Source organism: Apis florea, unplaced genomic scaffold, assembly GCF_048593485.1.
Source record: "Apis florea isolate Af1SG1 unplaced genomic scaffold, ASM4859348v1 contig_3798_pilon, whole genome shotgun sequence".
In the NCBI taxonomy this organism is placed as follows: Eukaryota; Metazoa; Arthropoda; class Insecta; order Hymenoptera; family Apidae; genus Apis; species Apis florea.
In genome coordinates, this window is record NW_028256860.1 from 192,909 (window position 1) to 204,410 (window position 11,502).

The 11,502-nt window shown below is 18.8% G+C and overlaps 3 protein-coding genes across 6 annotated transcripts in view; 1 reads left to right on the plus strand and 2 right to left on the minus strand.

Moving 5' to 3' along the window:
- The window catches only part of LOC100863386 (low-density lipoprotein receptor), a 91,114-nt gene extending 84,925 nt beyond the window's left edge, over positions 1-6,189 (minus strand). For all 3 annotated transcript variants that reach the window (XM_012484878.3, XM_012484886.3, XM_003689813.4), the window contains exon 1: positions 5,555-6,189. In XM_012484878.3, the coding sequence (XP_012340332.1) occupies positions 5,555-5,636 (82 nt within the window). In that variant the 5' untranslated portion in view covers positions 5,637-6,189. The remainder of the gene's footprint in view (positions 1-5,554) is intronic.
- A 341-nt stretch (positions 6,190-6,530) lies between these two features.
- On the minus strand, positions 6,531-8,360 carry LOC100863507 (WD repeat domain-containing protein 83). Its single transcript, XM_012485200.2, has 4 exons — positions 7,907-8,360; positions 7,518-7,761; positions 7,210-7,436; positions 6,531-7,103 (listed from the first exon to the last, which is right to left on the minus strand). The coding sequence occupies exons 1-4, from the start codon at positions 7,977-7,979 to the stop codon at positions 6,745-6,747; spliced, it is 903 nt and encodes a 300-aa protein (XP_012340654.1). The 5' UTR covers positions 7,980-8,360; the 3' UTR covers positions 6,531-6,744.
- Positions 8,300-11,456, plus strand: Josd (Josephin domain containing). 2 transcript variants are annotated; one of them, XM_086915904.1, is made up of 6 exons: positions 8,300-8,640; positions 8,736-8,905; positions 9,110-9,324; positions 9,591-9,771; positions 9,865-10,115; positions 10,786-11,456. In XM_086915904.1, the coding sequence occupies exons 2-6, from the start codon at positions 8,855-8,857 to the stop codon at positions 10,814-10,816; spliced, it is 729 nt and encodes a 242-aa protein (XP_086772030.1). In that variant the 5' UTR covers positions 8,300-8,640; positions 8,736-8,854; the 3' UTR covers positions 10,817-11,456. The 2 variants fall into 2 exon arrangements, with proteins under 2 accessions (XP_086772030.1, XP_086772031.1); XM_086915905.1 differs by lacking the exon at positions 10,786-11,456 and having other exon boundaries at positions 9,865-10,457.
- The last annotated feature ends 46 nt before the right edge of the window (positions 11,457-11,502 follow it).

The window sequence follows — 11,502 nt, forward strand, 5'->3', positions numbered from 1 at the left end:
CAATATGATATAATAAATAATATAGTAATTTGTTTTCAAAATAATTTATATATCAATTAAATGATATTCATCATCAAAATTAAAAATAAAATTGAGAAAATAAATTCAGAATTTATAAATATTAAACATTTTTTATTTTTTATCTATAAAGAAATATTTACATCATCATTTAAATCATTTCAATTATTAATATTACTTTTACATTTGATCAATAAAAGAATTTATTACTATTAGTTATTGATAAAATAAAATTTGTAAATTGTAAATTAATCTTGTTACTAATAATAAACTGCACGAATTTATTAATATTTAAAAGAAATATTAATTTCTTTAATATTATGTTATTATATATATAATAATTTCATAATGAAAAAGTCGTTATTAATGTATAATATTATAAAATAATATAAATAAATATATATTATATAATTATATATACAAAAATTCTTATCAATAATCAAAATAAATGTTTACATTTAAAATAAGTAGAAGAATAATAATAAATATTTTGTAATTAAAAGAAGAATTGTATTCAATGTTACATTATTGTTTTCAATATTATACGTAAAGTGATGTTAATAAAGGAAAGACATTTTTTTTGTGTTTATTAGATAGAGAATGCAATTTTTTAATAATAATAATAATAATAAAATTTATAATTAATAAAAAAAATAAAATTTAAATTCGTATAATGTTTTTATAACAAAGCTGATATAATTAAATCTTATTTTTCTACTTAAATTGTTGTCAAAATCTAATAATAATATTTTTCATATTAAAATATGAATTTATCTCATTTTCTTATATTATTTATATAATTTTAGCAAAATTTAAAATAATTTTATTTTCGAAATTTTTTGCTTATTTTATCAAATAACTGCTTTGAATAAATTATCAAATAATATTAATATGAAAAATTAAAATGAAAATATACAAATTGAATAAATTAAAAATTATCTTTGTACTTTTTATTTTATTTCTATTTATATATAAAATCATCATTAATTATTTTTATATCATCATTATTGATAAATTTATTATATTAATTATAATTAGTTTTTCTAATTTCACTAATTTATATTTAATTTTCAATATTTAATTTATATATAATATATATATTTATATAGATCTTTTTTATTATTATATTATAAAAATTATTATATTATATTATTTGTATTATATTATAAAAATATATATATAATTATATATATTATTTATATTATAAAAATATAATTTATATCTAAATATATTATATTTTCCTTTTTAATTATAATAATTACAATAACTATAATAATTTCTTCATTACAATTATTTTTTTACAATTTTTTTTTCTAATAATAATTTTGTTTAGTTTGACTAAATTTCTGATATATAAGAATTTCAATAATTTCAAAAAATTTTTATTTCTTTAAGTGAAAACAATATAATATCAAGAAGTTGAAATTATTAAAAAATGTTTCAAAGTTATTTGGTTCAAAAAGGTTACATGGAATTTTTTTTTTGTAAGTTAAGCAGAAAAGATTTTAAAATCATCTTCTTTTGTAATAAAACGATACAGTTTTTAATGCATTCGATTTATTTTTCTATAAGAAAATATGTTAAAAAATTATTGATTTAGAAAATATTACAATTCAGATGTTGCAACTCCATATTATTAGAAGCTGCGAATTAACTATAATTAATAAAACAATTTCGAAAAATATAATCAAAATCATGCATTTCCCTTATTTATTATCGAATGTCTACTATTATTTTATGCGTGGAATATATTTTACGTGTTTTTTTTTTAATTAAAAATAATGGCCAATAAATGCATGTTTCGTTTTTACATATTTGTTCACGATTTGTCTTAGATTAGAGTTAATTACAAATCATTATTATTTTTGTCTCGAATTTTAATAGTACAAAATTGTAATATTTAAAGTAAAATATTTTGTAAATGAAGATTTTTCACAAAAATGTGCAAAGCTTAAGAGTTTATCTCTTAATAATTAGACAGAAATAAGAATGATTTTTTATTTTTCCCTCTTATTCATTTTTGATACTTTCAGCAAAGTTTTTCACTTACTCATATCTCTCTATTTTATTTAATTTCGATATCCTATTCTTTTTCATTCTCTATGCAGATTAATAGATATAATTCTTTTTATCAATAGGAAAAATATATGTGATATAATGTCATTTCAAACTAAAATGAAGAAGTATTTCAAATTAGATTAGACTCATTCTTTCCAGAAACAAATTTTTGAATTCCGCACTGTAAATTAATATTTTTTTATAATAAATTTATCGATTAATGTATTTAAAATTATATGATTCAATTTAAAAAAAATAAAGTTTGATCTTTCTTATTCAATTTGCAAAAAAATCATTTACACTTATAATATTTTCTTTGATTCAAATAATTTTAAAAATTTTAATATTACAAAATTTTTTTGATAATTTTCTTTATATATATATTTTATATATATACATGTTTTTTTTTAAATGAAAATAGTGAAATGTTTCATAAAAAAAATTATCAAAAAATATATTCCCTTATATATATATAATATATATAACATAAATAATAAAAGTTTTCATCATTATTTTAGAAAGAAATTTATCTATTCCAAAAAATCTAATTTAATAAATAAAAATTTATATAAATGTATATATAGAATAAATATATAATCAATCTCCAAAAATTTCAATATTTCTTTAAATTTTATCTGGGAATTTTTTTCACAATAAGGTGACAAAATATTAAATTCTGAATATTTTTTAATTTAAAATTTTATTCTATTTTACATAAATATTTTACATAATTATAAAGTTATATTTAATAAAATAAAATAAAATATAAAAATAAATAAAACTTAAAAAAACTAATAAAATTTCAATCATTAATTTCATTTTTAAAATATTATGTACTTTTCATAAAATAGAACTGTCACAAAATCAATTTTTCAAAAATATAATCTAAAACTATTCTGTAAAAATTTCAAAATGATTTAACTAAAATTTTTCAAGATATACAATTCTAAACAAAGCTCCTCCTAGAGTTCAGCAAAAATATATGTTAAATATGCACATCTCAAATATTAATCAATATTTTCAAAATCACTGAATATATCTCAAAAATTATTTTATAAATCATTCTGAAATTTTGCATGTATATTTTAGATAATATTTAATGTTTGATGTCGAAAAATTAATCTTTTCTGTCAATATTCAAAAAATAACTTTTTTCTTTCGTGAAAATTAATACTAAAAGAAAAATTTCCATTTTAAAAAATTAAACATTATATTTTGTTATTTCGATTGATCACAAGAAATAATATATATATAATAATATAATAAAATATTTCGAATTGATTTTAAATAATTTTTGAGAAATTGCAATAACAATATAATTATTATAAATGGATTTCCAAAAGAATAATTATAATTTTTATAAAAAAAATATTTTTGAATAAAAAAAATATACAATTATTGTACAAGAATATATTTTCAAATTTATGCAAATACACATAAATTTTTTTAAAAATTTATAAAAATTTTCTTTCTTTTTTTTCTTTCTTCTTGATTACATGTAAAATTTTATTCTTTAAATGATTCAGTATTCCATTATTAACCCATTACAGTTATAATATTTTATCCTTATAAATATATTATCTTCTATATGTATATATATATATATAGAAAAAGAGAAATTTCTATCAACGGGAAATCTCTCTCTCTCTCTCTCTCTCTCTCTCTCTCTCTCTCTCTCTTATATATATATATATATATATATATATATATATATATATATATCAGACTATTAATATATTCGAAACATTTTTGGAATTTTTGGAGAATTGATAGAATTTAAAATAAATATGAAAGTTGATGTATAAAAATGTTGATTGAAATAATATTTTTTTATTAAATTATAAACAATTTAAATATTAGATGAAATAAAATGAGATTAACGGAGATTAAGCGATCTCATTCTTTTTTCATCTAACTCAATTAATTATCAGTTAATTTAATAAATATATAATAAATATAATAAATAAACATTAATTAATATTTTTGTATATCAAAGTTTGTATTTGTTTTGATTTCTAGAATTGACTTCTTAGATATCTTATGAATATTAATTTGTATATAATTCACTGTTTTACAAACATACACAAATTTTCATTAAAATCAAAATTTTGAATTAGATAATTTTTCTATTAATATAAAATAGCATATGAAACTTTTGTCTTTCATAAATCATATATGTTTATTTATATTATTAAAAATTCAAGATTTAAAAATTGTATTGTTTTTTATTATTACAATAAATATTAAACTTATCGGAATTTTGTATCAATGTATTTTTTATCTCTATGAGAATATATCATTTCAAATAATAAAGTTATTATTTCAAAAAATATATAATGTAAAAGATTGATGAAAATGCTCAATTTCATTATAAAATTATATGTCTAACTAATAATTTTATTTATGTTTTATAACATTATTACAATTATATAATTATTAATATATAATATATATATAAATATACATAATATACTTATATTGTAAACATCCTAAACATACTTTTTTGAACTTTATATTTAATTTATTTTTTTTTTTAATTAAACTTTCTTTCATTTAAATATTTATTAATTTAATATCATTTTTTAATATTGTTATTATTTAAAAATTCCATTTTACTTTAATGTACTTATTTAGATTGATTTTTGATCATTGATTCAATTCAGTAATCTAATATTATTCTATATATATATACATATATATATATATATATTTATTATAATTATATGAGTGCGTATATGCATAGATATATTGTACTCATATGTGTAAATGTTATTAAATATAATACTATAACACTATATATAAAAATTCCTTATTTTTATTAAATTTATTATTTATTTAATAAAATATAATTTATTTAATTATTGGGAGAAAAAATACTTATCATATACAATTTTATTATTTAAATATTATTATGACTTTTTTTTTAATTAAATAAATATAAATATCACGTTTTTTAAATATTTTTAAAAAATTATATAAAAAAATTGAGCAATTTGTTTAAAAAAAATAAAATAATTTTCTATTAAATATTTATTACGTAATTGATATTAAAAATTCAATTCTTTGTGAAATTCAATTTTATATAAATAAAAAAAAATTAATTTTAGATATTAAACGAGAAACGCGATATAGCAAGATTTTCACGTGCTTCCATCTATCGCGGTCTTCTCCATTTTTTGAGTAAAATTTTAACATTATCAATATCCTTTTTATGAAGATTGTAAAGATACTGAATTATACATCAGATATTTTTTTGTTATCTATTCTTCATTTAGTTTTGCATCAATAATTTTTAATTTTTATGAAAAATGTACGCAAATGATGTCGTTATATAAGCGTACATCAGCGCATGGCACATTCCATACGCATTTTAACAATTAATAATACCATAACTTCTATATATTTTGAATAATAATGTTTCTATTGATATTTAATTTTTTTTTTTTTCCATTCAATAGAATAGAAAAATGCGACTCACTGTTAGTAGAAAAAGCATTCGCTGTGAGAAAACCGAATATAGTCAGCAAATACAGCATCAAAAGTAGACACCTTCGCCCCATAACAACCCTTTATTGTGCACACCAGTCTTTTTGATCCACTACCACTCTCCAACACTACCACTGACACTAAAATTTTGAAAATTATTTCTTGTCGTTATTTATGTCACGATTGTCTTTCTAATGATTTTAATAGCCGGCAAACCGAAGAGATCAATCAACAATAACAATCTTCACTCATTTATTAATTGATTACAAGTAAGATCACACGATCCAACAATTTCTATTCGGCATCGAATAAATCACAAGTTTTCATATATAGCAACAACTAACAATTGAAAATGGTTGCGTATTTGAGTACAGAAAAAAAACTACACTCCACGAAGTGGTTGAGACTGGTTGAGCAGGCCCGCCCCGTATGTAAGCACCTTGTGCTACAGTGTCTTTCGTTGTATATTTCTTGCTCCCTCTTTTCTTTTATCTTTTTCATTCGTTATGTGAATCCGTTGTAGTTTCTTCCTCTTGTGCAGTTATTCTATTTCTCTCTATTCTATAAAATTATTCTTTCTTTCTCTCTTTTTCTTTCCCTCTCCTGGGCGAAACGATGACGACCACTGATTCTGACGCACCGGTATCGCGCCACCTGCGCGCGCAAGTATTCTCAGTTCTTCTTTGCTTGTTTTCTTTCTCTTTCTTTTACTAAAGTTAAACTATTTGCGTACTCAGTCTGGTTTCTTTAAATGTATATCATGACCCAGCTTAACCCATATTCTATCTGTTTAATAAACAGGTGAAAAATGTATGTGTAGTATTTAATAACATATTTAAAAAAAGCCTAATTATTATTTTGAAATTATAAAACAAAAATTTGCATTTGAGTTTATAAATTATATATATACGATAAAAAATAATTATATTTCCGTAAGTATGAGATATTGTAAATATTATAAATACAAATTTCTTTTAATTATTTTATATTTATTCTCTTTTCTTCAACAATTTATTTTTCTTTAACATAAAATAAATACTAATAAATACTATATGATAATATATAAATTTTTAATTCTACAATATGATATGTATTTAAAAAGCTATACATATGACTATAAACTTGTTATAAAAATACTATATATATATAGTGTATATATATATATACACTATACTATACTATTTATACTGATGTAGTCCACATTAATATATTTGATCCATTAGTAGCTAAAAAATAATTTTTTTGTGGATGAACACTTAATGATACCATAGGATGTTTTGTTGGTTTAAATCCTGAAAGTTTTGCAACTACTTTCTGAGAAACCAGATCCCATATCCATAATTTTCCATCTGCAGATCCAGAAATAATGCGAGTATCTTGATTATCAACATTTGATTCTAAGCATAAATTATTGACCACATGACCTGTGAATTCTCCAAGTAATTCTCCTGAATCTTTATCTATTAGTCTAATTACACCATCAGCAGAACTAACTACTATGCATTGACCATCTCTTGTAAAACTTGCACATATTACTGCATCTGTAATAATAAATTTGATATATTTCTGTAATAATTTTGTAATTTCTGTAATAATAAATGATAATTTTTATTTTGCTTTTTGTGTGTTTTTAATATATTAATTTACCTCCTATATAATCTGCATATATTTCACCTACACGAATATCATATCTGCGTATTTTTCCATCAAAAGAAGCTGTTAAAATTTCATGATTTGATATTCTAACACTAGAAATAGAATCCTTAGCTTCATTTAAACATTGCACAGGTTCTAACATTTTAGAACGGACATCCCATAACATAACCAAATTATCTCTTGATCCAGAAATAACCATAGATGACTCTTCATTAAATCTATTCAAAAAAAAAAATATTATATTTAAATAAATTATTATAAAAACATATGAGAATAATAATTTTATAATTTTATAATACCTTACAGTATTGACAGGACCTGCGTGACCTCTTAAACGACGTATTGGAGTTCCACTTGCTACATCCCAAAGAATAACTGATTTATCTAATCCACAAGACACTATTTGACTACTATCACAAGATGCACTACTATCCATTACCTCATTTCCATGTCCTTCATATGTTTTTAAAATAACACCTCTATAAGGATTCCATAATTTTAATTTTCTGTCAGATCCACAAGTTAAACAATAAGCACCATCAACTAAAAAAATATTAAATGTAATCAATATTGCTTAATTATAAAAAAAAATTATTAAAAAAATTATTATTGCTTAATTATAAAAAAATATTAAAACAATATTAAAAACTATTTAAAATAAAATAGTAAAATAAAACTATATGCATACCACTAAATCGTACAGCTCTAACAGCTCCTTGCTTACAATCTATTTCTTTTAAAAGTTTATAATCAATTTCCATTTTAAATTTAATTAAAGACCGTTTAGAAATATTTTTTGAAAACAAAATTTTATTTTATATATTAAATTTTATCAATAATATAATTGTTTTATATTTATACAATATTTTTTATATTTAACATTTCTAAATAAATATATTTATTTGTAAAATTAGATATATTGTTGTTTTTATTTAACCATAGAGTATAATATATTTTATAGACTAACTAAAATATATTTGTATTACTTGATTACATGTGCTATTCTTTCATTGATATTAATATATTTATATAATAATATAAAAAATTAATTATATTATACAAATTTTAAAATACAAACTTCAAACAATAAATAAATTTTACAAGTTTAATATCAATGAAATATCAATAGTTCAAGACTATCCAATCATCTTTTCAGAAAAGTAGTTTAAATAAAGATAGTATGTTTAAATCATTTTTTACATTTGCTGCGTATTATTGTTTAACATTTGCATTTATATATAAAGAACATGTAATTGAAAACGTTTTATCAAAATACATTACAAAATATAGTTATGAATGAACATAAATGAATAATATATATACATATTATACATATTATATATATATTGATACTTACCAAAAATAAATTTTGATTTATTTTATAATTGTATTCTAAAGTGACAGTATTTCTTCTTTATCGAAGTATGTATTATGTTTTTAACAATAATTATTTCATACTCAATATAATCTTCTATCAGATTTAAGTAAATAGCAGATTATATTTATTACATTATTAGGTTATCAATACAACATAACTTTGTTAAATTTTATATATGAAGAAGATTTTGATAAATGATGTAAATGATTAATTAATTAAATTATTAACATAATATATGATAAAAATTATGTAGATAAAATGGTTGCAAATACAGCTGATGTGACTGGATCCATATATCATGAAAGACAAGTAATTATTAAATATTTTATATTCTCAATTAATAATGGAACAATGTATGTATATATATATATATATATATACATATACACATACACAATATATACATATATATACAAATAATTAATAAATTTTTATTAATTATGAACATATATATATAATAATATATATTTTATATATAATATATTTATATTTGCATGATTATTATTCTTATAGGTAAAAGAGCTTTGTGCATTACATGCATTAAATAATTTATTTCAAGAAAGACGATTTAGTAAACAAGAATTAGATCAAATTTGTTACAGCTTAAGTCCAGATGTTTGGATTAACCCTCATAAATCATTATTAGGTCTTGGTAATTATGATATTAATGTTATTATGGCAGCATTACAACGAAGAGGACATGAAGCCGTTTGGTTTGATAAACGCAGGTTTGTTTAATTCGACAATATTATATAATATATTTAAACATTGTTATGTTATATTAAATATATATATATATATATATATATATATATATATAATACATATATATAAAATAATAATAATAATATATAATAAAAAATTATATTAATATATAATTTAAAAAAATTAAGAAAATTTAATTTATATGTATATTTCTGTATTATATTATTATTTATATGTGTAATATAATATATATATTATGTATATATTGAAAAATTGGGAATTTTTTCAGGGATCCCAAATGTCTATGTTTAGATAATATTGAAGGTTTTATATTAAATGTACCTACAGAATATAAATTGGGATTTGTATTACTTCCTTTGAAAAGACGACACTGGATTGCCCTGAAGAAAATTCATGGTGCCTTTTATAATCTTGATTCAAAACTTGATTCTCCTCAGCTTATTGGAAAGGTTTCATTTAAAATTTTGATTTTAAAAATGCAATACATATATCTCAATAAGAAATCTTTTGTTAATATGTTATTATATTGTAATATGTATTAGGAAAATGATTTACTTAGATATCTAAAGGACCAAATAGATAGTAAGGAAAAGGAATTATTTCTTGTTGTATCAAGAGAAATAGATAATAATCAAGGATGGTTAATAAATACATATGCAAATAAAGAAGGAATTAATGCAAATCACGATACTGATATCAGGTATATTGAAGATGGATATACAGAAATTGATTTGAAAAAAGAACCTACAGAAATGAATGAAAATGAAAAATCATTACATGACAAAAATTCTAGGTAATTAAAATTTTCTAATTTAGTTAAACTATGTATCATTTTCAATGCTTCAGGCCAAAATAAATTAAAAATTAAAATGACAATAGTTCATTCGATAAAAAAAAGTTCTATATTCAGGGAATTGAAAAGATAAATAAAAGATTATATATTATGTATATTGTATAACAAAAAAATTTACTATTTTTATTATAACTTGAGTTGATATATCATATGAACAATTGTTTGATTAAAATATGTATGATTATGTTCTTAAATTCATATTTATATAAACCAAAGAAAATTTTATCATGATAAAGATATAATGATTCAATTATGAATACATATGTTGTTAATTATTATCTATATAGATTTTTTATGAAAATGTTATGTATTAGTTCATTATATATAAAATATTAACATATTTGTGAAATATTTTTGGAAGACATCTTTATGAAAATGTTATGTTTGTTTTATGTAAGATATTTATGTATTTTTAGAGTATCTTTAGAGAATCATTTCTAAAATGTGACGAAACGAAATCAAATGAGACCGTTTTTATTTTTATTATATTTATTATTGCCATTGCACTCTGTTCTTCTTTGCTTGATTTAACATAAATTTAAATTACTTATAATTTAATGAATATGTCTGAATTAACATTTTTGTATTTGTTTGTATTTATTTTTTCTAGAATCAATCTTCTAAATATATCTCACGAATAATATCTTGTATAATAATAAATTAATATATTGAGAGTGAAGTTATTATTATACATATATGATAAAAAAAACTATTGCATGATAAATTACATATATAATACTGTTATTTGATTTATAAATATTTTACGATTACTTGCATTTGAAATCAAAATATATTTCCGATATTAATTTAATATTTACAATACTTGTAATATTTTAAAATTATTTTATCAGTATTATTGAAAGTATATTTCTTTAATTTAATATATTTATGTTTTACATAGTATATTATTTTTTTTTTTAATTATTATTTAATTACGAAGTAATTTATTGTTTTGTAGATAAATAAATTAGATTATAGAAAATATAGAATTATAATATTACTACATTTTATTATACTATATGCTATTAAAGAAAAAAATATTCTAATATCTCCTTTTTCTAAAAATTTTATTTTTTTCTTAATATTTATTATTAGTCATATTAGATTATTGAATTAAATAAATAATTATAAAAGACAATCTTTTATACTTTCAACATATATATTGCAATATAAATATCATAAAAATTAATTAATCTAACTTTCAATCAATGTAACTTTTTTATATTTATTGTTATATATTTTGTTGTACATTTTAATAATATATTTAAAATAATTAATTATATGATTGTTATTTTAAAAGAAGCTACATTTTTTGTTCATTATATAT

Excerpts from the sequence above, each read along its gene's own strand:
- LOC100863507 (XM_012485200.2), bottom strand. The coding sequence starts at position 7,979 with ATGGAAATTGATTATAAACTTTTAAAAGAAATAGATTGTAAGCAAGGA. Across the intron at positions 7,762-7,906 it reads TAGAGCTGTACGATTTAGTG|TTGATGGTGCTTATTGTTTA; the intron begins GTATGCATATAG and ends ATATTTTTTTAG. Across the intron at positions 7,104-7,209 it reads ATATGCAGATTATATAGGAG|ATGCAGTAATATGTGCAAGT; the intron begins GTAAATTAATAT and ends TTATTATTACAG.
- Josd (XM_086915904.1), top strand. The coding sequence starts at position 8,855 with ATGGTTGCAAATACAGCTGATGTGACTGGATCCATATATCATGAAAGA. Across the intron at positions 9,325-9,590 it reads GTTTGGTTTGATAAACGCAG|GGATCCCAAATGTCTATGTT; the intron begins GTTTGTTTAATT and ends GAATTTTTTCAG. Across the intron at positions 9,772-9,864 it reads CTCCTCAGCTTATTGGAAAG|GAAAATGATTTACTTAGATA; the intron begins GTTTCATTTAAA and ends AATATGTATTAG.